Source organism: Mustela erminea, chromosome 12 (genome assembly GCF_009829155.1).
Source record: "Mustela erminea isolate mMusErm1 chromosome 12, mMusErm1.Pri, whole genome shotgun sequence".
Classification (NCBI taxonomy): Eukaryota; Metazoa; Chordata; class Mammalia; order Carnivora; family Mustelidae; genus Mustela; species Mustela erminea.
The window spans coordinates 84,430,730-84,458,364 of NC_045625.1; the positions used below are offsets into that span (position 1 = coordinate 84,430,730).

Genomic DNA, 27,635 nt, shown 5'->3' on the forward strand with positions numbered 1-27,635 from the left:
AGGTCATGATCTCAGGGTCCTGGGATCGAGTCCCACATCGGGCTCTCTGCTCAGCAGGGAGCCTGCTTCCTCCTCTCTCTGCCTGCCTCTCTGCTTACTTGTGATTTCTCTCTGTCAAATGAATAAATAAAATCTTTAAAAAAAAAAAGAAAGAATTCATATCTTTGGGCGCCTGGGTGGCTCAGTGGGTTGATCCTCTGCCTTCGGCTCAGGTCTTGATCTCAGGGTCCTGGGATCAAGCCCCGCATCGGGCTTTCTGCACAGCAGGAAGTCTGCTTCCCCCTCTCTCTCTGCCTGCCGCTCTGCCTACTTGTGATCTCTCTCTCTGTTACATGAAGAAATAAAAAATCTTAAAAAAAAAAGAATTCATATCTTTCCAGAACATTTATACACAATGTGGATTTTGAAGTGAATAATCTAAAATTTCCTGATACTTATTTTCTGTGTACTGCACAGGGTGATCAGAATTTATTTTATTTCTCTTTCTTTTTTATTTTTTTTTAAACAGAAGCGTTATAAAAAAAAAAAAAAAGAAAACCAATAAAAACCTTTCTTGTAGCAGTGGTAACAAAATTACATTTATCTGAGCCTACCAAATATGCATACCCCCGTAACAGTAAATGCTCACTTACAGTTATGGAACATGAGAAAAATGGAAATTCTTCTGTCATGTTGCAGAATCTATAACCTAACACAATTTTGAAACCACTTTTTGCTCTTACAGAGTTAATTTGGTAAGCGCCAAAGGACTCAAGAGTCTTTCTCAGGGCAGGCTAACCACATTGATTCTTCTCCTCTTTCAATTTTTAATTATCTGCATCCACAAATTTAGGTTTAAGAACCAGTGTATACTCTACCTCCCTCAGATAACTAAGAATTGGTGTTCTCAGGCTTGTCTTTAGGAAAAGTCACTGGTTGAGCTAAGTTTATGCATGAAAAATTTCTCCCCAGAAGGAAAATGTTTTTGGAAAGGAGTGAAAACAGGGCTTTGAATGAAGGCATGTGTGTAACCGAATGTGGGCGGGGGAAAGGCCGTAATCGACAGGTCCCTTCTGTGGTGTGAAAAGTCACCATTCCAGGAACTGCAAGCTACACTCAATTAGGCGGTTACTCAACTTGTGTCTTGACTTGAAAAATGCTTGAAATTCAGGAACTGCGGTCCTGTGGTCAGAAAGGACAATGAAAATATATTAAGCAAGGAAGTTCATACATACATATATATAAAAAGTTTATCTTCGGTCAGGAACTGGCATGTTAGGAAGACTTAAAAGATGTTTCAAACACCAGTAATCCACAGAGACAAATAAAAGCAAAAGGAAACTATGACAATGAAACTCGGCATCTGGTTGACATTTACATAAAGACACGAGAGTACAAACAATTTTCAGGACGACAACTCCAGTGACATATTTTTTAAAGAGTGCAGAAAAGAAATATGTGGCTGAGCGAATCTTAACACCACATGCAAGGGAGCCATCAATATTTATTACCTTATAGATTTGCCAAATGACGTAGAGCATCTGGGAAGACTCTACGGAGTGCCGAGCTGGAAGTTGGTTATGTGCTTTCATACGTTGTTCTGTGGACGGAGGCCAGACCTGGTTCTTTTGGAAGAGATAAGCAGGGATCTACTGACTTTGTAACTCTTCGGTAGATGAAAGTTAAGCAGGCAGATGTCTGCACGGACAGTGCAAGTGGGAAGCAAAACACCGTGGAGAAGAAAAAAACAAGAAACCTCTGTTCTTTGAGACCCTCCCTGGTAGGGTGTCTGTTTAGGTAAAGGCAGGGCAGGCAAAGAAGCCTTTGGGCTCAGGATGTGTTTTCATTAGTGGGCAGAGTACAAGTCCCCGAGTGGGGAGGAGCCCAGCAGGTGCACAGTCTGAAAACCAAGGGGGAGGTAAGCTCTCTGGGAAATAACTGCTCCCAGGCCCTTACAGGGTAACAGCCCTAAAGCTCTGAGGGAGTAATTAATGGCTGTGTGTTTGAGAAGGGCTCCTCCACATTGGTTAGCAAATCAGGCTGCATGGAATTCAATTTCTAGACTCTCGAATCTAGCGGCATGGTTCACTTCTGCCACTTGTGTCTCTGTCTCCAGTCCCCTGGCATCAAGCCGGGTGCCCAGATAGTATTTTGCTAGAATGAGTTGTCACAAGGTTGTGAATTCTAGAAAATATCAAATCTGAGGTCCAAGAAATTCCATCCCCTTGGTATACCGATTCAGCCAATGGGCTGCTGCTCTAATGGACAAAAATGCAGTCGACTTTCTCAAGCATCCTCTGAGCAGGGAGGGGCAGAAAGAATGGTCCATGACAGCTGCTGAATCTGGCTAATGGATATATAGATATTGTATATCCAAATGGCTATATGGATAGCATGGATATTATACAATTGGATTATACTAATGGACATTTTACTACGCGGCCTGCTTTTATATATTCTTTAAAATTTTTCCATCGCTACAAGTGTAAGTAAGAGGAAGGGAAGAACACAGCTCAGCGTCTAGTTGCAGCTGGAAACCAGCCGTAGCTGATTGAGATAAGAGAGTGGAAGGTGAACCTGTCCTTCCCCACACAACAGCACATTTCTTTGGAGGAGAAATGAAAAGTTTTCGAGTCAACCTGTTTATTTAGGTTTATTACCTTTCTGCATCCCTCCTGCTTCTCAAAATGGAAGGAGTAGTTCCTGCTCAGTGATTCCACAGGGATAAAGAAATCTACACTCCCTAGCTTGGTTCCCTGTTGGCCACAAGAGAGGGAAGGCACTGGATTTTTAAGTTCGGTGGATGAAGGAACATAATGGCAGCTTAATTTGAGAGAAGGGCATTGCTTCAACAGTCATGAATGAAGCAGCACCTGTCACTTCCCTCTCTGGCCTGTCACAGACAGCATCTTATTGGATCTTGTTAACTTGCTACCCAAGGAATGATCATCCTGATTTGAAAGTGAGCAAAATCAGACAAGGAGAACCTCATTAATGCTGAAAACACTTTGTGATCTTCAAAGAATTCCAATTTTTTTTTGAACTTAAGTAACCACTGATAGTAGGTAAAGAAAAATATTTATTGTGCCCATTTACAAACGAGCCACGGAGGCTTAGGTTAAATGACTTGTCTAAAACTTCTCTGGGGTTCCAGAAATGACTTGTGGTCTTCTATGCTTTTGGAGCCCAGGCTGGTTATGCAGCTTCCCGTCAACGTTTGCATTATGTGGGTGTCTTGGGTCATTTCCTATCACCAAACTTCAGTCTTCCTCACTGGCCACAAAGCCAAATTCTGAACATCTGTTCCTCGCTGACAGTGCTCTTTGTTCCTCAGGGGCTGTCTGTAGGGAGAGAGCTGCAAGGTGGAAGCCGGGGAGTATGGGAAGAGAGAAGGACTGAGAACTCTGGGCTGGGGCCCTTCTTGCCAAATTTGTGTTTGTGGAGATCAAGTTGGCTTCTCCTGGGAGAAAAACCTGGGCATGTGGGCACGTGGGCACGTGGGGAGCTCATTTCCTGCAGAAGCCTCTGGGATCTAGGTCCCTTTTCTTTAAGGCCCCTCTGACTAACTCTGGTTGGGAGCGTGCTAAATGGGTGGGTGGGGGGGCTTCAAATTCAGACCTGGCTTCTGTTGTCCTAACCTTGTACTCTGGTTGGGACAGCCCTTCCCGACTGGCTCCCGGTAAGTGTAAAATGAGGAGCTGTGGACGAGTCAGTAATGCCGAGTCGGAAGGGTCTGCCCAGCACAGAATCTGACCTGGACCCTCCGTCAGTGCGATTCCTTCGTCTCCTTTCCTTCCCGGCAAAATCCTCCCGGGACTCTGTTCTTCCCAGTAGACGCTTGAAGGAAGGCTGGAGGGAGAGGAATCGGAACCCCCAGGGAAGCAAATGACCTCCACCGTCTTCCCATCCTCTGCCAGTGACCGTCCAAACTTACGACCCGATCACTGTCCCTAGGACCACAGACCCTCCTCGAAGAGCAGACGGGTCGGGGCGGGATCGGGGGTAAGATGTAACGTCGGGGGTGCCTGGGTGCCACTCGGTTCCGAGGTCTGGACCCCGGCCTCCGGGTAGGCGGGGTCTCAGGTCCACGTGCCCGCTCCACAGCGCCCCCTCGCGGCCTCTTGCCTCAGGGAGGACGAACTTGCCACTGGTTTCCCCAAGCTGCGTCTCCGGGCAGAGACCCCGCGCCGGGGGTCACTGGCGTTTGACACTGCAACCGCCTGGGGGTCGCTAGACACTGGGGGAGGATCAAAGCATTCCTCCGGAGCCCGGAGCGCCGAGGGATGCACTTTTGTTAGCCCAGCCTCACCTCACCAATAAATTTTTCTGCAAACGATGGGGCAGGGGTGGAGGGCCAAGGGGGGGCCTGGTGGCCGGAACGAAGGGACGGGAGGGTCGCGCACCTGTGTTCCTGCCGCGTGAAATCAGTATGATGCCGGTGACATCTCCCCCTCTCTTGCCCCCTTCCAACAACTCATCTCCCTTCTTTAAACACCGGCCTGCTCTGTGGGGTCAGCGTTTTCAAAGAGAGTATTTCTTTCCTCTGGGCTCTTAAAAGTTTATGTAGCACTTTGTTATAAGGGGTGCGCCCTCAGGCGGGGCTTTCTTCTCTCCCTGTTCCCCCCCTTCCCCCCACACAGGCCTTTCCCATTTTCTCACCCCACCTAGAAGTATTACAAAAAAAATGGGGCATAGCTTTAGGGGTGTTTTGTTTTAAGTTTAGGTCTTTTATTTTGCAAACTAACAGATGGAAGCCTCCAGGAGGGAGGGTGAGGAGAATGGCTCAAGGTCAAGGGTGACTTTAATTGGCAAAACCAAGGATAGAACAGGAAGTTCCTTAGCATTACTAACCCCCACCCCCCACTTATTTCACAGACGGGGAAAAAAAATCCCAGAACTATCTCAGGCCAAGTCAAGTACTTTGTAGAGGTGTCGGTGTTCTCACCAACTGGCTTCGAGGCTGGAGGCTCGGGACTCACACTTCAGTCACTGGAGAATACGGACAGTCAGTCGCTCGCCAGCCACGGGGAAGCAAGACAGAGCCCAGTGCAGTTTGGTCCTTTCTTCCTCTCCACTCCCTCCCCACCCCCAATCCAGAGCAGACATCATAGTGCATCTGAGCTGTGCAAGACATTCTGTCAGGGTCTTCTGCCGGGCTGGGGTAGAGCTTGAGCATAGGATGTTTCTGGTAGAAATTAGGAGGATGCCTCCTGCCAGGAGAGAAGAGAGACTTCCTGGGGCTAATACTCAGACCCGAGAGTGAGCATATCACACAGAACAGGGCCAGGAAGGCCTGTTTAGATGGCCTGTAAGTTTTTGCTTAACATCCTACTTTGGAACCTTTGTGAATTGTGAGTACCCTCTTTGTCACCGGAATGAATCCTCATTGGATCTGGGCTCTAGGAATTAACTCTTTCTTGAAACTACTCCATGTTCCCTTCTTTGACTAGTTGACAGCTTTATTTTATTTATTTTTTTTTTTGTTTTGCTTTCACATTTTTAAAAGATTTTATTTATTTATTTGACAGACAGAGATCACAAGTAGGCAGAGAGGCAGGCAGAGAGAGAGAGAGGAGGAAGCAGGCTCCCCGCTGAGCAGAGAGCCCAATGCAGGGCTTGATTCCAGGACCCTGAGATCATGACCTGAGCCAAAGGCAGAGGCTTTAACCCACTGAGCCATCCAGGTGCCCCCACTGCTTTCACATTTTTGACCTGCATTTTGAGCAGACAGGATCAATCTTAGAAGTATGGTGCAGCAGAATTGCCACCAAGATGTCAGAACTAACAGTGAAGCCTGTTTCTATTTTTTTTCCTCCTCCTCTTCCTCTTGTCCTCTGTGGACTTTCCTCATGTCTTATTCACGAGTCCATCAACAGAAGTGACAGTCTGTTAGAGCCTTTAAGGTTTGAGAGAGAATCTGGAAACCACTGAATCTTACTCCTTCACTTTTTAGTCGAGGAATCTGAGGCCCAGCAAGGTAAAAAATTTGCCCAATGCCTGCTACACATGGATGAAATTAAATTTTCGCCATAGTGCCTGACCCCTCCCTGCCTTTTGCTTCCTCCTCTCTCTCTTGCTTTCTCTCTCCTTGGTGTAGTTGGACGGTGGGGAAAATATTGAGAGTGATTTGAGCGTGGCTAAAGTCTGCTCCCTTCCCATGTTAACCCCCAGTATGGGATGGGGGTGTGTGTAAGGTCTCAGGGTTGAGGGTGAGCTGTTTCAGTTAATCATGAGGTCCCCTGGGGGTAGTGGGAGCTCCAGAGCAGGAGACAGGCCGAGTTTCCTCTCCTGGTGACCTTCCCTATAGCATGGCACTGCCCCTGGGGCAGAACCAAGGCTCCGCCACCATTCTGGAGTGTGCCTCCCCTCCCCACCATTTGGAATGGGTACTGAGGAGTGAAGGTCGTCTGTGGTTGCCTCATCTTCTAGCTGCTACGTGACCCTCTAGTGAACTGAGCCCCGTTTCCCAGCAAAGAGGATAATACTTGGGTGGGTGGGAGGGATATCCTTCAGATGTGCGAGGGAGGATTGCATCAGACGCCACACCCGCTGCAAAGGGCATTGTTTATTTTATTTATTTTATTTTTTATTTTTTTATTGTGTGGAGGCACCGTGGAGCCTGAGAAGTTACTGTGGGCCCGTGGGTCCTGGGCGGCCACTGTGTGCCTCCCTAGCAAATCCCATGCGCTTCTCTTAGCCTCAGTTTTCCTCTCTGGACTAGTCATGTCCCTCTCGGTTTCATATGCCTGTGATTGAAACCCTGCTTCATGCGGAGGAGGGAGGAGAACCCAGATCGCATTGTCCTTTTGTTCAGCTTCTTTCGCGGAAAAAGGAAAAGGAGAAGAGTTATCTCCCGAAAGCTGCCCCCCGCCCGCCCCCTTGCTTGTTGTGACAGGTCGTATATTTGATTACGCAAGGCAAATTGGGAAATCATATCTCTGCAATCCCATCTGGGATTATTTATTTCGCTGCGTCCACAGCCGGTCAAAGTTGTGAGAGGATACAATGTTAAAAGTAGCTTCCCGCGAGAGGAGGTGGATTCGAGTTCGTCTCCAGAGGAACCAGAGCCATAACCCGCCCCAGCAGAAGTCTCAAGCGTTCTTCACCACCCCAGGCGCTCGCGGCAGGCTGATCTAGCGGGCGGCGTCTCAGGCTGGTGATGCAGGGCCGGGGTCCTCCCGGGTCCAGCTTGGTCTCCAGGCCTGGGAAGCAGGAAAGTGGGGCAGGGCGGGGCGCGGAGGAGATCGGGCTTGGAATCTCCCCGGGCCTCGCGCTTCCTGCGGGCTGGTTCGCGGAGTTAAAATGACAACCCTAAACTGACACAAGTAACAACTTCCAGGTACTCCGGGGTCAGTAGGGCCGGGTCGCCGAGCCAGGGGATCTGCAGTGTCCTGTCCTTTAAGGTTAACCTCACTTAGGAGTTGGGGAGAGGGAGGCGCAGAGGGAGCTGAAGGATGTTCTTCGCTACCGCCCAGCCGCGGAGCGGCAGAGCCCGCATTGGACGCCCCCTCTGCCGGCTCCGAAACCCCGGCGCTCGGCCTCCAAGCCGGATCGCCCGCGCCCAGACACCGCCCGGAAACCGGCCCACGGCCCGCTACGCTCCGGCGGCCGAGGGCTCTAGGAACCGGGCGAGAGGCGGCCGGCCTGGCAGGGGAAGCCAAGCGCCCCCCCAGTCGCACCCAAGCCGGCGTGGCCACGCGGGCCCGACACTGCGCGTGGCGGGCGGGACGCGGGCGCGGGCAGCGGGGCGGGGGGCGCCGCAGCGGATCCACGCGTGAGCCGGGGCTGATCCGAAACACGCTTCCCTCTTTTTCTTTTTGGAGCGGTTTTGGAAGGAAAAAAAAAAAAGAAAATGACCCTCCCTCCCTTCCGCTTTCTTGTTAAAGTTCTGTTGCTGGACTTGCGGCAGGGGGTCTTCGCACCGGGTAGGTCCGAGCAGTGCGGGAATGGGGGGGAGGTGGTTGCAGGGGTTAGGGTGAGAGAGATTTGGGGGGCAAGGGAGAAGGAAGCCGAGAGAGGAGCTGAGCAATTAAGAGAGAAGGAGATTCTGCGGGCCTCGCCCACCAAGCCAGACCCGCCGCGTCACCGGCGACCCCGCTGCTTTGTCATTTACAAGAGGGACTCGGACTTGCACTTGGTAATTTGGTGGTTTACCAGGCAAGGGACTTGCTTCCTCACCTAACAGGTCCTAGACTCCTGGCCTGACTCCTTTTTAGAGAGGAACCCGGAGAAGGAATCTGGATTCCCTGGCCCCTCGCCTTTCCGCCTTTCCGTCGAGCATACCCACCGCCTTTCCGCCGCCGGGCCCAGAACCAACCAACGAACATTGGTTGAGCTGTTCTGGCTAGGTGAAGACTGCCGGGGAAAGCCTCTCTTCCCATCTTGCAGATGAGGCAACTGAGGCGCAGAGATAGAAGTGACCAAGATCACGTGGTCAGTGGACCGACCCGTCTAGAGCCCGGGCTCTCTGCTCCTGCTGCTTCCGCACGGTTTATTTACTCGCCACTCTGAGCAACCGTAGATTCTCTTTTCATTTTCCCAGAAAAATGGAGACAATTTCTTGTTTAATATCGGAGTCCCTCAGACTTCCTGAAGCTCATCCCAAGATAAAAACACCCCTTTCCCCACTCCCTTCCCACATACTTCACTTCTAAGCGATTGTTGGAATTGGGATACCCAAGGGGGGTGGGGCATTCGGGGCCAGGGAATAGAGTGTAATTTAACTGGATTGCGATTACAGCTGCGGGCCTTCCCTTCCCGTGGCGGATGGGGGTGCAGGGAAGGTGGTGGACAGGTAGGGGTGGGGTGGAGCGGGACTCGAGGAATTGGGCAGGGAGGTGTGGAGGTATGGAGGCTGTCTCGCAGGTTTCTGCCAGGGTTGGGGGAGTGCTGAGAAAGTAAGGGCTCTGGGCCCATCCACCAGAAACCTGTGGGCAGGTCCCTTCCGCAAGCGCCGGAGAACCGCCTTCCCCATCTCGGGGCTGGTGAGGCCGGTCCTGCTGACCCACGTTCTCAGGACCTTGCTCTCTCGGTTTGTTCCGAGTCCCGGGAGCCGGTGCCACTGTCCTTGGGCCCTACTAGCTCCTACACCCCCAGTCCCCAGCTCCAGTCCTAGGTTCGCCCGCATGATTTACTGTACACAAATCCCTCTTGTTTCCTCCTTATGTAGCAGCTTTTACAACTCCCAGCTAGTTCAAGGGCTGTTTGTCTGGTTTATTTTGTGTTTAGGAAATTGCCATTCAGTGCCTCTTTGCCCTCCCATTCCTTCCGAGTTCCCCTTCCCCTCGATCTATTACCCCACATTAGCAAACCTTCTTTCTTGATTTTGTTTCTTAATATTTAAAAGAACTAGTGAAGGGCTAATGGCCTCATATACTACCCCCCTAAAAGCCATAAATGAAATAAAAGCCCAGGGAGCCAACTGCGCGCACCCGCCGCTGGCTCCGGTGGAGGTTTGTCCTTCACTTTCAGGTCACGGGGGAGAAGCACTGAAATGCCTGTTTGCAAAAGCAGAAATGTGTCTAGCAGGAATAGTCGCAGAATAGTTGGTAAAAACGTGCTGTGTCCTGTTATAGGAGGGCTGCTCTTAACACCAGGTACAAGTGTCAGACCAGGAGCCGGGGAATAAAGTTAAAAACAAAACAAAACAAAAAGCGCGGACCCACTGTGAGTCTTTGTGGTTGGGTCGGGAAGGGCTCTGCGAAGATTCTGTGACTTCAGAGAAGAGGCCGACCAGTCCACTGCTCTCCCGGAGACCACTGGGCTCCTCTTTGAACCTCAGAGTCGTCATTGGAAAAAATGGGGGAAAATAACACATTTCTGTTGTCAGGAATTCAAACGCTCTAACATAAGTGAACAAATGCACTTAGACGAATATAAGAAACTACGAAAAAGGTAATAAAACTCACTGGTGTTATTATTAGTGGGGCCAAGAGAGAGGCACGAAAGGTCTGCGTGACGCTTTGTCCCGTGTCTGAGCGCGCACAGCTCCTGATTTACCTTCTGAGACGCCCCAGAGCAACTGAGCAGCGCACTGCAATAATCAGGACGGATGCTCTGGTTCCTTCCCTGGACATCGCGAAAGGCTTCGGGGAGAAGCACCCGCACAAAGGGAAATCCCAGTGTCTAGTTACTAGGAAAGAATTCTGCAACTCCGCCAAAGGCTCTTGAGAGTACCTGCGCGTCCCGCCGGCCGATCGCGTTACTTTGACAGTAATCAACTGCCTCCTTTCCACCGCTCAGAACTTGGTTAACTTCTTTCCACGGGCTCTGAGAAGAGAGACGCTAGAATCAGTTCAGCAATTTCCTTCCTTTACACATACTTACCGCAGGCCTACTATGTGCCCAGTGCAGTGGCGCTTTCCCAGTCTCTCCTCAACCGATCCTGAGATGCACTGAGTATTTAAAGGTGTTCCCAGAACTGGGTCTAAGGGCTTTTAAATTCATTTCAAGAAATAAAATGTAACGTTGAAATAGGGGACTAATTCTTCGAAAATGTTGGAAATTTAATTGTTATTAATCATTTGTGTAAGGGATTTTTGAGGCAGACGGTAGAAAGTCTCTCTTTTTTCTTTATAAGTGCTCCCATGCACACTAAAAAGTCATCCTTTAAAAAAACAACTTCGTTTAAAAACATGCTTGGATTGGGTATATTGCACTTAAATTTCCTAATAGCATGTATCCCCCCGCCCCATCAACGGTAACAGTAATTGACAGCGGAGAAAAAGGTACGTGACGTGGGTGCCTTGGCCATCTGCCGACCTCACGGGTTTGGTGGAAGTTAATGAGTTAACTACTTTGCACTTCAAGGATGAGCGGCGCTGGCCACAGAACTATCCACAGATCATTTGTCCGCCAACCTGGCGCTGGGTGTGTGTGTGTGTGTGTGCAAGGTATCGTGGGTTAGTGTTGCAGGAGAAAGTAGGATGCCGCAGCGCACCGGGTTGGAGAGGCCTCATTCCGCGCGCAGCTTTGGGTTAATTGCCGAGGCGCGGAGATACTGGCGATGCTGATAACGTGCAGATCCACACCAGCCTTTCTGACCGCTGGCTTGGCTGTAGTCTTCTCTGCGAACAATGCGATCCGTAAGAGTGTGTTTCTGCTTGTTTCCTATAGTCCGCGGGATAAATGGCGACTTCAGCCCAGCAGACGCCGTCACACTTCGGAGGTAATGTTGGGACCGAAGACCCGGCTGCACCGAACGCCGCGCGGGAGCATTTTCGAGAGGAGCGCGGATGGGAGGGGCGCCACGGCCGCGAGGAGGCGGAGAGCGCCAGGCCGGCGCGCCTCGGCCAATCAGCGTGCACACCGCCTGACAACCGTCCAATTAGAGGGCGCGGAGCTCGGGGCCCGGAGCCGATAATACTAGGAAGGGGAGCAGAGGCTGAGTATTGCAGCAAGGGGCGCTGCGCCGCACGCAGCTGCGTGCGCCCGCGCGCCCCTAGAGCCCGAGATCTGAGCCAGGCCAGGGCGGCCCAGCCTTCCCGCCCAGACTGGGTCAGAGGAAGCCGAAAGCAGCTTTAGCGGGGTGAAGCGCTCGGGGGTGCGGAGGACCGGTTAGAACTTGGCAGAGTCCGGGATGTGCGGAGCGAGGCCGCTGAGGACTTGATTCATCTTCTCTACCCTTCTCCCCTGCTCCCCATCCACTGGGCTCCAGGCCTCCAGCTGTCAGCCCCCGATTTCGTGGCAGGGTGTGGCGAACCCGATTTCTGTTTGCAAGCACTGCCAGCAGCCCAAGAGCCAGGTCCCAAGGCTGGATAACTTTTGCCTCGGCTGCTGGCCCGGGCCTCAGAGTCTTGGTGAGTGCCGTGATGTTGCTGGGGAGTCAGGGAGGGCAAATATCCCCTTTTCTTATCTTTTGTGTTTTACGTGCATGTCTTGCCTGTACGTGCAAACCGTGCCTGATGTCGATATGGAGACCTTGCAGCTCAGCCCTGCGCGGCTCAGCCTATTGATACTGGAAGAGCATCGCAGCTCCATGCCCCGTGTCCTTATGGGGATCTGACAGAAGAACAATTTTGGCTTTGAGTTGATTATTTGCTGGGGGTGGGGGACATGAAAGGACCTTTCCAAGCTCAAAATGGGGTCCCTGTTTTTGAGAGGCATTTGAAAGGTGTAGGGCGGTACTTCGCCGCGTCTGAAGGGCCCCTGTGGTCTAAAGGAAAAGGACTCTCCCATGGACGTGGTCCTGTTCATCATGGCCATAGCAGTTGGACGTGGGGAAGCCCGGCGAGCGGACTAGGCCGGCCTAGTTGGACACAGTACTTTGGTGTGTGTGATCAACGCGTTTCCGAGGGACTTGTCCCGAGAGGGGGTGTAAAGCCAGAGGTCTGTGGTTAAAGGTCAGGTGCTCATAGAGCACTTAGCATCACTAGATAAAAACCTTGTTGGGTTGGGGATTTCTGGGCCCTGAAGATACAAGAACGGCGCTGTGGTGTGGAAGTGAGGGACCTGTAGAGAACAGGGGTCTCCAAGGGGCCGAGGCTGGCGGACCAGGAGCGTGCGGCCCGAGGCCGAGGGTCCGTGCCTGACGGCGGTCGGTGCCTCTCGGGGTCTTTCCGTGTCTCCGCAGAGCGCGGGAGGACACCGAGCGTCGGCCGGAGCGGAGCGCAGTGCGCCATGGCCGACCGGCCGGCGGCGGGCCCGGCGGCCGGGGACTGGGAGATCGACGTGGAGAGCCTGGAGCTGGAGGAGGACGGCCGCGGGCCGCCGCCAACCACCCCGCCCGGGCCCAGCCCGCCGTCGGCCGACGCGGACGGCGAGGACGACGACGACGACGACGACGACGACGACGCGGAGGACGAGGGCGACGGCCTGGACGCGGGCGCGTCCCCGGGGGGGCCGGGCGGGCCGGAGCAGCCGCGGGCCCCACGGCCGGGGCCGAGCCCGGCGCCGCAGGCCTCGCCCGCGCCGGCCCGGCCCCCGGAGCGCGGCGCGAACGCGGGCGGCGGCGCGGAGCCGCGCAAGCTCAGCCGCACGCCCAAGTGCGCGCGCTGCCGCAACCACGGCGTGGTGTCCTGCCTCAAGGGCCACAAGCGCTTCTGCCGCTGGCGCGACTGCCAGTGCGCCAACTGCCTGCTGGTGGTGGAGCGCCAGCGCGTCATGGCCGCCCAGGTGGCGCTCCGGAGGCAGCAGGCCACCGAGGTGCGTACCCGCCGCGCCCGGGGTCGCGCCTCGCGGGGGAGCCGGGCCGCCGTGGGGGGGGGGGCGTCGGGCGCGGGGAGGGACGCGGCCGCTCCCCGTCCCCGGGGCCGCGGCGCCCGGCGCTTCCCGGGGAGGCCGGGGAGGGCGCTTCTCTGCTCCCCGCGGCCCGCGGAGCCCGGCGGGGTGGAGACGCGGCCGCGGGCATCGCTGGGGGAACTTGCCCGGGGAAGTTCTGGGTTAAAAGCAGGCGGAGAGACCTTGAAAGTGGTAAAGTGGTTCGGAACTTTGTGGGAAAGCCTTTTTTTTTTTTTTTTTTTTTTTTTTTTAATCTTTTAAATGTTAAGGCTTATTTTGGTGTTGCTGGGGGGAGGAGGACGGTGGTGGCCGCAGGGCCCCGGTTCTGCTGTCCGCCCCCGCGTTTCAGTGCAGGTCTCGGGCAGGGAGCCGCGCGGCGGCGTGTGCGCTCAGCGCTGCCGCTGTCACGGGCCCTTTAAGAGAGGCCCACGAGCTGCCCATTTTACGGATGAGACCACGCAGGCCAGGGGAAGGAGGCGCCCGCAGGAAAGATCCCTGCTGCCTCGCACCGAGCCAGGGTTTTCTTTACGGGGGAGGCTCTTCTGGAACTTCGGATTTCTGGTTTCCTTGTGTTCCTGCGCACGGAGAGCTCAGAGTTAGGGAAGCTGCGCGGGGTCCCCTCTCCCAGAGTTTTGCGTTTACTTTTTGGCGAGAAGGGCCTGGCTCCTTTTGCCTTCCTGTGGGATGTCCCCTAATTTCTGGCTGTGGGATGAATCTGGGGTGAATCTAGCCAAAGTGGACCCAGGGAAAATCTGCCCCACTCCCCATCAGTTGAAGTTGGTGGCCTCAGACAGAGCTTCCAGCTCGTTGTCCTGGAATTAAGGGGTGCTGGTGTAAATTAGTTGAGAGTCATTTTTGACATGGGATGGTGAAGTAAATATACTTAGCTGGGAGGGGTCGCTGATGCCACTTATTAGTCCCTCCCATCCCACAATTTCTTTGAGGCCACTGTTGATTATGTTTCTTGTGTTTACAGGACAAGAAGGGACTTTCCGGGAAGCAGAATAATTTCGAGCGCAAAGCCGTGTATCAGAGGCAAGTCAGGGCGCCCAGTTTGCTGGCCAAAAGCATTTTAGAAGGTAAAGCAATGCAGAATTACTCTTCAGCCTTTTGAACCAAGTTCTGAGGGATTATTCACACATATGGCATTTTTATTAACCTGTGAAGGAGCAGTCTGAGGGGAGGGTGCTTTTTATTAGGAAGTTTTGCTCTGGGGAGGAAATCAGGTTGTGGGAAAATGGATCTCACATCCCTCCTGAGGTTTTCTTCACCGGTAATTCTGCTGTCTGCTTAGTAGTTGTTGTTTGCTTAATAGTGAAGGGGTGGACATGGAGTGTGTCTGAAATTTGCCCTAGCATGAGGGGTGTGCAAAGATCCACTGTCACCTGATAACGGGGTGAGGAAGGAAATCAATTTAAAAAATTTCTTTGGTTGTCGTTGGAGCTAGAGTCAGTCAAGTGAGGAGGTCACAGCTAGCCACGCAGGTAAAGACCTCTAGTCGGGCTCATCCACCCTCTAACACCACTGTTTTTCATCGTACTGTATTCCTCTCCAGAGAAGCTGTGTAATTGTGGTTATTGTGCACCTCAGTTGGCCATTTCTGACAGTGAACTTTGTAGAATTGGGAAGAGGTTTTGAATCCAAGGAGGAAAGTGGAGATTGAAGTCGAATTTGAACAGCGCGAATTCTTTCTCTCTACCATGTCTGAAGCCTGGGGATACATGAATTCTTCTTAGATTATTGCTGATTTTAAAAAGCCACTCTGGGAATAGAATTTATTTATTGATCTGATAATATATTGACTACCTTTCATCATTTAAATAAAGGAAAGTTTATATTTGTTCTAATCGTTGTCTCTTCATAAGATTTGGGTTGAAAAGCAGGCTTTTTTTTAAAGTATATATTTGAATTCTGTTTTTGTTTTTGGTTTTCTTTTCTTACGTGGCTTCTGAACGGAGTTGGTTCTACGCAGGTTTTAAAGTTTGTTCGTGTCTTACTCTGTACCATATACTTCTGACCTTAGAATGGTTTCTCATGCATTAAAAATGAATTTGGTTGCAAACTGGGTAAACAGATTTATAGCCATAGGGACCACAGGGATAACTTGAAATGGTGCCAAAGCAGCTCAAGGAGTGGGAGGGCTAAATGGAATAGTAAATTCAAGTAAATAACTTCCTGGCAAAACCTACCAGAGAGAGGGAAACATTAATATTCAAATTTTATTTTATTTGCAAATGAGGACGATGGGTTTGTCACTGTGTCAATGCAGACATCCCAGGGGAGCCTTCAAACAAATCTGAGAGCAGCCAGTCCTGAGGGTTAGTGAAATACTCAAAGTATTTTATGTGCCAGGAATCCTACTTATGTCATGTTCATCTTCATTGTTGTTTTGTTGTTTTGAATACTTAGTCCTTATTCATAAAATGTGCACTGACTTTTTATTCTAATGATCGCTTGTTCAGCCATTCTGGGATCTGGCCAGCGTGATCAGACCTTGGGAAGAATGTTTTAGTTCAGTAATTTTCAATGTAGCTGCAGCTGTCCTCTCTGCTTGTACTTTTGTTTGCTTGTTTCTACCTCTAGCCTTTGGGAGGGGCCTGCTGAAATCACTGTCGAGTCCGACCAGTTAACAGCTCTTTTTAATTTTCTATGTTTCTCTGTTTCCTTAAGTCCCTTCTCTCTTTCTCCCCACTAATCTGCTGTAACTTTCTCTTTTTCCCTAGCTCTCCTGGGACTATTCTACACCTGTAACAATGTGTATGTAATGAACCATCTTTAGAAAATAGCCGTGCCGTCTGCTTTAGGAATAGAGATCTTTTTTTTACTGTGGAGAAAGATGACACGGATAGTAAGAAAGCATTGACTGAGCAAGATGATGGGCAGACTTGTCCCTTAACATGTAGGAGTCTGGGAAGTGCATGACAGTTTCAGCCAGTGATGTGTGCCTGGACAGGTAAACAAACACACCCGTAATGACAGAACAATAAAGAAAGTTACAGGATCGCTGCCCTGCTCCCCGGAGAGACTTATTTTAAACTGAGCCTACACTTTTGCTTTCTGTGTAAAAGACGAGTGTTTTGGAACTGTGAATTTTTCTGGTTCTGCCGACTTGCGGTGTTTCTGTTGCCTTCTCAGCTCCCAGATTTGTCTTCCCTAGATGTTAATCTCTTTCCCTGTGCAATGCTTGCTCGTTTTAGGCTACCGCCCCATTCCAGCCGAGACTTATGTGGGAGGGGGCTTACCCCTACCTCCCCCGGTTAGTGACCGGATGCGGAAAAGGCGGGCCTTTGCCGATAAAGAGCTGGAGAACATTATGCTGGAGAGAGAATATAAAGAGAGGGAGATGCTGGAAGCGTCCCAAGCCACTGCCTTGTTCCTGCCCAGCCGCCTGGGGCACGGACCCGAGTACAGCTCCTACCAAAGCGCCTACAGCCCCACCCCAGTGGAGCCGGCGAACAAAGACTTCTGCAATTTCCTGCCCACCTGCCTTGACCTCACCATGCAGTATTCAGGGTCTGGGAATATGGAGCTCATCTCTTCCAACGTCAGTGTGGCCGCGACTTACAGGCAGTATCCCTTGTCCTCGAGATTTTTAGTTTGGCCCAAGTGTGGCCCCATCAGCGACACTCTTCTGTATCAGCAATGCCTGCTAAACACCACCACCTCGGTTCAAGCCCTGAAGCCCAGCAGCGGCTGGGACTTGAAGGGAGTGCGGGTCCAGGACGGACTTGTGGCAGAACACGACTTGACGCCCCCCAAGCTAGAAGGCTCGCTGCTGCTGCCTCACCCTGCGGAGGTCCAGACCTCGAGAAGTGACCTTCAGGGTCACCAGGCCATCCCCGAGAGGTCTGCCTTCTCCCTACCCAGACGGAATTTCTCTGCCCTTGTTGACACGGACTCCCTGGCGGCTCAAGGGGACGTCTTAACCAAGATCAGCAAAGAAAGCGCCAGGCACCCTCTACCACTTAAACATAATCCATTCCACTCATTATTCCAGCAAACTCTTCATGACAAATCAGGTCCTGAGTTGCAAACACCATTTGTCAAAGAGGCCTTTGAAGAGGTCCCTAAGAAGCACAGGGAGTGTCTAGTCAAGGAGAAGCAGAGGTACACATTTACAATAGACAGATACGCCAAAGACCTTTTCGTAGCCAAACAAGTCGGAACAAAACTGTCTGTGAATGAGCCGCTGTCATTTTCTGTTGAGTCTATTCTTAAGAGGCCTTCATCTGCCATCACTCACGTCTCTCAGTGAAAGGCTGCTTACAGGGAAAGCTGGATTTTCTGCCGTCTCAGAGGGTTCTTACCAGTTGCTAATTTTTTTTTTAAAGAAAAAAAGCTAAGATGTTTGTCTAAAGAAATTTCTAATGTAAAAGGTGATGATTTAAAAAATGATATCTATTCATATGCATGTACTTTTTCTCCCATAAATATATTTAAACCTAAAGATGGAAATTGCTTACGTGCAAACTGTAAAGTTCCGTGCTTTACACCGCATTTCAAAAAGCAATAAAGTTGACACTGTCTTCTCAAAGACCCAGTATTTGCAGAATTACCTAGTTGTCTCTGTCTATAAGAAAAACTAGTGTCCATGAAACATGTTCCTTGTTTTTCTGTGATTCTGCATAGTTTAAAATGCTCCCAGTGGTGGTCCCTGGGGGCCACAGGAGATAGCTTATAGTGCCTTAGTTTTGCATTTTAGAGGCTGTGTAAATATAGCTACTCAAAATTGAGGCAAAAAATAGCTTTAAGGAGCATAGAACAGCTTTGCCTGTTTCTAGAATCATAATTTTGCGTGATGGGACAAAGTGGAATTAATTTGCAGGAAGATCAAGTTTAAGGTCTTGTTTTTATGGTGATCTGAGTTCTCGGGATGGATGTCTTTTAGCTCTTGGCATCCCAGTTTCCTGACGGGAGGTGTATCTGGGTCCTCAAGCTTCCTTTCCAGATTGAGCTTTCTAGGCCGTCTAGGCAGCTAGCGCTCCCAGAGCAGATTCACTTGTCATCAGACTGTACGGTTGAACCCCTCTCAGCTCTGTTATTTCACTGTTTCCTAAGGACCGGAGACAGCAGACACCGAGAGGGGGTCACGGTCACGACTCTTCCGTGTCCAGCTTGATGCTCCCACATTGTCACCAGTGCCAAAGGCTTTCGGCGTAGCTTTAAACAAAATCACGTTCAGATCGCTTCAGCTGACAGTGGCCGAAGCTGGCATTCAGTCTTCACAGCATGAGGGTGACTTCTGGAGTCTTAACCCCACCCTTCCATTTTTGAGTTTATTACCACCTTCTAGTTTTGCTCAATAAAATGTTAGTAACTGTTGTTCTCTATGATTGATAAAATGAGAGTATTAAATTTATCTCTGAAGACCTCATCTGCAAACCCCAAATGAAGTTTTTAGGATGCCACAGTCATTTCACCCCCGAAAATCCAGAGCCAGACAACCCACCGTTGGTTTTGCAATGGAGTGAGTTGTTATTTCCAGTTCTCCTGTCACTTGGGGAGCAAGAACACTCGTTGGGCATGTGGAATGTGCCAAGAGGTTTGGCATTTTAAAGAGTTTCTTGCTCTGGAAAACGTTTAAAATTATTTAAAAATGATTTTGCTACTGATGAGCTCATGTAAACCTCCAGGGGTTCTCTGAATTCTTGCTTAAAATGAGAATCGATTTCAAAAACAACAAGCCAAGGCTTAGATTGATTTCCAGTTTGTTCTTGTAAAATAATATGTGGTTTGATTGAGTCAAATTTACTTATTCTTACTATGGCAAAAGCCAGAGCAAATGGCAGTTTGCCAGAGGGAAAGAAAATGAAAGAGGACAGAGCTCACAATGACGGAGATTATCATCATTAAGTGGAAATATGTTTTCCAGTCACGAATGCTGGTGTCTGGGACAGAATCTGACTTCAGCCACCCCTCCCGCTCCTCCAGCCATCTTTGTTTTATCCAGAGAGTTGTTGATTTTTGTCTTCCTATCAGGAATTTGTTTTTTGTGTCTGGTGTGAAGTGTAAACGTAGCATTCAACCTAACTACTGCCGAGGTAATGGGGAAAACACATCAGAGTAAACTCACAGGAAAAAAATCCCAACAGGGAAAAATAAATCCCAAGGAGAAGGCCTTCTTAATCCAAACATGGATTTCCTCTCTTTTTTTTTTACTCTATTTTAATAATTTGAATACTAACATTGGCCAATTCCTCCTCTCCCCCTTTGTGTTCAGTGTACATTTTGGGACATCTTTTCTATCATTTTAGTCTCATTAAGTGAATCCCATTGGCTGTGGGTATAGGCGGTTTTTATCACGTTACCAGTGACCAGATTTTTTTTTTTTTAATGATTATTAATTTCTGTTAGAGAGAGAGAAAGGGAGCCAGCATGTGAGCTGGGGAGGGGCAGAGGGAGAGAAGCAGACTCTCCAGCAAGCGTGGAGCCCTATGTAGAGATGAGACGGGGCTCCAGGAGGGCCTCCACACAAGGCCCCGTCTCAGGAGCTTAAGATCGTGACCTGAGCCCAAACCGAGAGTCAGATGCTTAACCCACTGAGCCACCCAGTTACCCCACCAGCGGTCAGAATTTTATTGTTCTTGAACATTTATAAGGGTCAGTACTTAAAGTAATGATAATATTATTGTATCGTGCATTAGTTCTGCTCTAATGATGAGTTCTTGGGATTTCAAACCTACCGTCAGCTACTCAGTGAAAGATTTGTGCTTGGCCTGTTACGTCCTACCATCATTTCACTTCGATCAAAGCTACTGTTTGATTCTGTAGAACCTTCCAAGCACTGTCATCGACATCAAATCAGACTTGTGGTTCAATTTAAGCATTTTCTATGTTCAAGGCAGTAAATGGATTTGGCTTTCATTATTTTTAAGAAGGTAAAGAAGAGTAAAATATGGACCTTCTCCTCCATTTGACTCACAAAGCGATCCAGTTTTAATGACACATTTTCCTTCCATCTCAACCAGTCAAACATTATGATTCTTTGCTCTGTTTGTAGTCATGCATAGTTTCCAACACTGCTTCCCAAACTTGAATGAACCAGTGAATCACCTGGGGATCTTGAGAAATACAGAATCTGTTTTCTGTAGGTCTGGGGAAGGGTCTGAGATCCTGCTTCTCTAACCACCCCCCCCATGAGATACTGGGGTTGCTGGTCTGTAGCCCACATTTTGAGCAGCAAATGTTTACATTTTGATTATTTCAATGCACGTTTAATCTACTCTTCTGTGGATTTTGAGTTCTAATGCAATGGAGTTATCATCAATAATTTAATATAAGTGACTCATTGAAAAAACACTTCCCTCCAAACCTGCAGACTGTACAACATTAAGAGGGAGTCACGTGGGAACATGGACTTTGGTGATTAGGAAGCGTCAATGCTAGTTCATCAGTTGTGACTCTTGCACTGCACTGGAGGAAGATCTGTTAGTGGGGGACGCTCTGCCTGTGTTGGGGTTGGGGGGGAATATGGGAAATCCCTGTACCTTTCTCTTAATTTTGCCATGAAGCTAAAACTATTCTTAAAAAAACCAAAAAGTCCTTTCTTAACCCTTTGGTGGCAGAAAGAAGTAGGACCTAGGCATAGTCCTGATGGAGACAAATTGCTTCCCTTTCTCCTTTTTTTTTTTTTTAAACTAGAAGATCTTTTAGTTCAGTTACAAAGTATTTTTTTGATTGCAGCGAAACACACATCACCTAAAATTTACCATTGTAACCATTTTTTTTCATTGTAACCATTTTTAAGGGTACAGTCCATTGATACTAAATATATTCACCCTGTTGTGCAATCATCACCCCATCCATCTCCAGAATCCTTTATCTTGCAAAACTGAAACTCTGAACTGTAACTCTGAGTTACACAATAACTCTCCCACCCCCACCCCCAACTACGGCTCTGAAAACCATTATTCTACTTTGTGTCTCTATGAGTTTGACCATACTAGGTACCTCCTATTAAGTGGAATCATTCTATTTTCCTTTTGTGATGGGCTTATCTCATGTCATGGTTCATTTATATTATACCATATGTCAGAGTTTCCTTCTTTTTTAACGTTGACTAATACGCCATTGTGTGTATACACCACACTGTGTTTGTCCATTCATCTATCCGTGGACACTTGGGTTACTTCCATCTTTAGACTCTTGTGAATAGGGCTGCTGTGAGAGTGGGTGCAAATATCTCTTCACTCAGTCCTCACTTCCTGATTTCATCTTCTTCCCATCTTCAGGAACTACATTTTTTTCAAGTACACATCCCTCCCACCCCAATCCTGTCCCTACCCCCCAGTGTGTGGACCACCTCTCTCCCTCCCAAGGCAACACAACTCCACCCAAAGCCTCCAATGTCAGATGTGCACTTTCTGATGTGCTTTAAGTGCATGTGTTATCACATCGTTTGCATTTAAAACCTTAATTCCAATTGAGAAATGAAGGACTTGTATTAACTTGTATTAAGAAACTTCCTGGAATTCCTTCTCCCAAGTCTCAGGGGTGCTAAAGACCAAAGAAATGGCTGAGGGTCAAGATAAAGAAGAAAAATGAAGCCACAATTCCATGTAGAATAATGGCATTGCTTAGTATCAAGGCTAGGTTTGCCTTTGGGACTAGAATTCTTACTGGCCTACCTGATTTTATTTACTCTTTGGTAAACTTTAAAAAATTCCTATTCTAGATCTGTGAATTCAGGCTTACTTCCTTCTAGGATCCAGTTTGTAAGACCAATAATTCTTTTGATGGCTGGATCCTGAAATAATAAAATTTGGTCCACTTGTATTTATTTTAATGATTGTACCAACCTTTTATCACACTTTACGACCCTTAGTTATTTTGGTTTTTAACTTATTATATCTATCAACACATTTAGAGATAGAGATAGCTGGAAATAGGTGGGCATTTGGTGTGGTAGTGAATATTCATAATACTAATTAGCATGCATTTAGTGCCTGCTAAGTTACAGAGCACATTCATATTTAACTCTTTTGTTCCTCATACATAAAAATTCTGTGTAAGATTGTCAAGTGGCCATATAAAGAGTTTAATTTCATCTCTGTGTATGTGGACAGAGATTTGGAAAATTTTTTTCCCCAGTATACAATATGACTTGATGTAGTCTAATCTGTTTTTAAGACTTCTTAATGTAAATGTAATATATATCATATGTAATGTATATATTATATAATATGTATTATATGTACATCAGATATAAATTATATATACATAAATAATTACATATAGTTATATATAATACTACATAATATATGTATATTTATATATATAAAAATGTTACCTGTAAGACTGGCTGTATCTCTATGTAGAAATATTTGGATATCTGTCGTAACTTCATAAAATAACAGACACAGACACATACACACACACACACACAGGGTCCATGGAGTTGTGAGAACCATTGGGATAAAAAATGAGAAAGAGGGGCGCCTGGGTGGCTTAGTGGGTTAAGCCGCTGCCTTCGGCTCAGGTCATGATCTCAGGGTCCTGGGATCAAGTCCCGCATCGGGCTCTCTGCTCAGCAGGGAGCCTGCTTCCCTCTCTCTCTCTGCCTGCCTCTCCATCTACTTGTGATTTCTCTCTGTCAAATAAATACATAAAATCTTAAAAAAAAATGAGAAAGAGAGTCTACTGGGCATAACTGACTGACAGCCCCAGCTGTCAGGCCTTTCAGGCTACTGCAGTGTTCAGGCCAAGGCCACACTTTCCTTGGCTGCTTCCAGTGAGTGACGGTAGAGCGGGGTGGTTTGAACGGAACAGTTTCTGCCCTGATATGGGACCCATCTAACAGGCATCGTTGGCTGGGGACTCCCTATCCAAATATTTCCTTATGGATATTGGAAGAGCTTAAAAACTAGCACCTCTATTATTTGCCTGGAGTTTGATCAAGAAATAAGACAGAAGATTGGCATTTAGAGATTAGAATATACCTTAGCTACCTTTATTGCTGATTATGGTTACAGTAAGAAGGACTTGCAAGACTTCCCGAACTGATCTCTGGGATGGATCTTCTGCTATTAAGCTCCAGGATTAAGTAGAATGACCTGCCTAGAAATAGTCAGCAGTGGTCCCCACACTTCTCCTGCATGCAGAGCGTGATGGACCGATTCTATTCCCTGCACACAAGTTGGCTCTTAAAAGGAAGGGCAGAGGAATAGGCAGAGCTACCCATACTCCTCTCCCAGTCCCAGACTCGCCGATCAGGTGAGTTATTCTCCCTCCAAAGTCCCTGTTGAAGAAACAAGCTAGGGGATGGGAAAAGGTGTGATTACTTCATATGGGCAAGCAGACGAAAAGCTATATGCATTTTTTAAGAACAAACAAGAAAACAGGAGAAATGACTTAATTTACCCCAGGTGAGACCTAGAGCAGTAACTATAACATGCTGGCAAGCGCTGAAGTTTCATTTTACTAACGAGAACATCATTTGGTATTGGTAAGTGGCATGACCCAGAGGATTTCTCCTTTCATCAGCCGTCACTACATTGTTTTCTTGGAGCGCCATCTTAAGTTAGCATAGGAAGGTACCTGAGATGTTGGGAAGTTGTCAAGCTGAACTAATAGCATTTCCTTTTTTGACAGGGTTGCTAGAGAGGTATCAAAGGAATGCCATAGACCAAATGCATCTCATTTTAGCAAGGCATTTAACAAAATCTTTCATGGTAGGGAATTGTGGATGGAAAACCGTGATGTCAGGTGGATTTGTAACTGAATAGCTACTTTCTAAAAGCATTGAGTAACAAATCAATGCCAATTTTGAGGAAAGCTTTTAGTCTTATGACCCATGGGTCTTCTTGTTCTGGATCCTGGTTAGCAAATGAAAACATAAAAGGTATATTATCAATACGTAGAAAACATTTAAGTTGGGAAGTCGGACCACTATGTTGATAGCAGAATTGGACTTATACTGGGACTGTACATCAAATGGGAAATCTTATATCTGACTTTTGAAAACAACTGTCATCCAATTATGAAACTATATGTCGAGGGAGATTTGACTTGACATTAGTTTATGTGAAAATGATTTGGGAGTCATAGGGGATCACAGAGCTCAAAAGGAACCAAGAATGAGTCATGGCTGTAAGGAATTACTAATGCAAAGTTGGATTCCATTAATAGAGTCTCCAGATCAAGGGGAATGCTAACTATTATTCCTCTCCACTCCTCCACTGCCCTTGGTCACATCACATCTGGGAATTTATGTCCAGGTCTGGGCATTACGTATTAAAAAAAAATTTTTTTTTTGAGAGATCATGAGCAGGGGGAGAAGGGCAGAGGGAAAGACAGACTCCCCACCAAGCATGGAGCACAGTGCAGGGCTCCATCCCAGGAACCCGAAATCATGACCTGAGACAAAGTCAGACACTCAACTCACTGAGCCACCCAGGCACCCTCGGGCATTATATTTTTAAAAGGGACATCGCTGGACTCGGTTCCATAGAAGGAGTGGAACCAGGGATGAAGATGGCAGAAGACCTTGACATCTTGTCTAACTACAGACAGTAAGGACACTGGGGGTGATGACCTGGAGAAGAGATGTCTTAAGGAAAAAGCACTTGATTTGTGTCTTCATATTAATGCATTTCTTAATTCAGGTCCACTGGGAGTCTCCCGAAGAAGTAAGCAGAGCTAAGAGTATGTCCCGAGAAGTGAAATACAGCTCAATAAAAGGGAGACCATCTTGCAGTCTGAGTTGTGCATGAATGGACTGGTCTGCCTTGAGTTGAATGCATGTGGAGGCCTTCATGTGGGGCACAGGAAGAAACCTTGCATCGAGCATGACGTTGAAGTAGCCAGCAGGGAATCAGCTTCGTTTATCTTTGTGTCCCACATCCGACCACACAATGGAGTCAAGAAGTGTTTGCTGAATGAGGAGAGTATTTTTCAATTCCAATAATTCCTCATTTTATGACATATAACTGGTGGTATTTTTTTCTGTCCCAGGCAAACTTTTTAGAATATCCCACCACCAATTTGTTCTTTTAATTTAAAAGATGGCACGAAGAAGGAACTCATGAATATCTTACATCTAACATCATTGTGAATAAGAACATTGCACCTTTATTTTGTATAATCCCAATCTAAGTAGTGAAATTAAAAAAAAAAAGTCTAGACTGGGTAAATTCCCTTAGTTGATTTTTTCCCCATGTGATCTGTTTTGAGTCTTTTTCTTTTATTCCAAAAAGCATTTATTGGAATCTGAATTTATTGAGGGTCTTTGAGGTTTTATGACATGGAAAGTCTTATTACAAATATAAGTAATTGGTTTGCTTTGAATGAAATTAATTTCATATATGAAATTTTGGGATTTAATTGGATTCAGATTATTGTCTAAATGATAACAAATAATGAATTTCGAAAGTGTCTTCTCTGCTTCAGCTACTTTAATAGCTGGTCAATTTTGATGGAAAATTTTGTTCAATATGGTTAAAAAGACCAAAAGGGGTTTGAGATTACTGATTTCGATAAAGTCGGAGTCAGCTCAAGCATGGTGAAGTAGAAGTTCTGCTCTCTGTTCTGTGGATCAGTCTATAAATCCGATTCTTACCCTTGAGTACTGTTTTATTTAATTCAACATTTACTAGGACCTACAGTGGGCCGGGAGTACTGAGCTCTGGGATGTGAGACAGCTGAGATAAGGCCTTTCAAAAACGGGGGATCTTGAGATGAATTTAGATCACACTCGCTAATTCTCTGTCCACTGCTCCTTGTGAATGCCGGCAGCCCTTTCACTGCCCACTTCCTCCGTCCCCTCCTTGGAGAGAGTCCCTGGTCATTTCCTCTCATTTCAGGCCTGGGTTGGTTGGATGTGACTCAGCTCTATTGTATTTTCCCTCTATTTTTTATTTTGGTCAGAGCATCTCTCTCTCTCTCTCTCTCTCTCTTTTTTTAACTTTTATTTTATTTTATTTCATGGTCAGAGGAAGAGAGCGAGCCCAAGCAGGGGAGCAGCAGGGAGAGGGGGAATCAGGCTCCCCACTGAGCAGGGAGCCCGATGCGGGGCTTGATCCCAGGACCCCGGGATCATGACCTGAGCCAAAAGCAGATGCTTAACTGACTGAGCCACCCAGGCATCCCTTGATCAGAGCTCTTAAAATGAAATTTGTAGACTCAGGAGTTCCTTGTAGGAAAATAGTGGGTTTGGCCTCAGTTGCTTCAATCTGCTAAAAACTCCAGCTTGGTGACAGCCCTAAAATCAACAAAGGACCCTCATTCACCAATGTATGCACTAACTCGTGATCCACAAGCCAGAAAGCATCCAAACGCTTGCTGGTGATGATGACTGTGCATAAAACATGGGCAAAATCCCAGGGAGAAATAAGTGCAAAAAGCCCAGCAGCGTCTTCTGAGATAAAGCTCAGGATGTGCAGACAGCAGGTGCATAAACCACAGAGCTCTGTCATTATGTCATTGTTCATGGAATTAAGTTCAGTGTAGTAAACATCGACAGAATTTTCTGCATGCCAGATACATGCCTGAGGCTAGGCTTGTGTTATTTAGGTTCTTTTAAACAGAAAAAAATTCCACCCAAACTCCCCAGACCTATTTATTTTGAAAAATAACAGTTTATTTTAAGGAGAGGTAAAGAAATAAGGAAGATGGGAATCTTGATACTTAGCAAGTCTCACAAAGATTGGAACGTGGTCTGGGCACTGGAAGGGGGTACAGCCTGGTAGAGCAGACTTACTTCCTTGATGGTCCCTCGGCGGGTAAAGGCATGACCTGTGGCCAAGGCAGAAGCTGCTGCTGCTCGATAACGGCTCCTCCTCCTCAGTAACAGAGCCCTGGTTCCACTGGGACTGCTGACATGCCCAGCTAACAGGCAGCATTTTCCAGCTTCATTTGCATCAGCCACAGCCCTCAAGATACAGGTGCCTAGCCCTGGATGGCTTCAGGAAATCCCTACCCAACGACGGGGAGAAGCCCCTTTGGATGTTTTCTCTTCCGGTGTCTTTATTCCCGGAATTTGAAATTCTAGTGACGTCTTTTGACCTTGAGGTTGGCTGCCATGTTCCAAGGAGGTTGGAGCAGAGAAATCAGAGGAGCCAGGATGCCTACCCCCATGAGGGTCTGCTGTGCCAGCTAGCATCTTGTGCAGGAGATGGTAACTGTTTATGAGCATCAGCTCTTGTCCTTGGCTCTGGGTCACCAACAGCTGGGTGTGATTTCTCCTGATGAGGGAGGGTGCTTCTATTCCCATGAAGTGTCTCTTGTCTGCATCTGCTTTTCCTCTGGTTCTCACTGCATTTTCTCTATTTTCCTTCCCATCATGGCTTCTTTCTCCTTTAAAGACTTATTTATCTCAGAGAGAGAGAGCATGCGTGCTTGCAAGCAGCTGTAGGGGTAGGGGTTGGGTTGTGGAGGGACAGAGGGAGAGGAAGAGGGAGAGAAGCAGACACCTGCCGAGTCCGGAGCCGGAGCCGGGTATG

General features: G+C 47.9%; 1 protein-coding gene across 2 annotated transcripts; it reads left to right on the top strand.

Annotated features, from left to right (window-relative positions):
- The first annotated feature begins 11,353 nt into the window (after positions 1–11,353).
- Positions 11,354–19,329, top strand: DMRT2 (doublesex and mab-3 related transcription factor 2). Of its 2 annotated transcripts, none has more exons than XM_032307895.1 (4): positions 11,354–11,777; positions 12,551–13,122; positions 14,174–14,276; positions 16,395–19,329. In XM_032307895.1, the coding sequence occupies exons 2-4, from the start codon at positions 12,598–12,600 to the stop codon at positions 17,450–17,452; spliced, it is 1,686 nt and encodes a 561-aa protein (XP_032163786.1). In that variant the 5' UTR covers positions 11,354–11,777; positions 12,551–12,597; the 3' UTR covers positions 17,453–19,329. The 2 variants fall into 2 exon arrangements, with proteins under 2 accessions (XP_032163786.1, XP_032163787.1); XM_032307896.1 differs by lacking the exon at positions 16,395–19,329 and adding an exon at positions 15,921–16,356 and having other exon boundaries at positions 11,693–11,777.
- Positions 19,330–27,635: the final 8,306 nt, after the last annotated feature.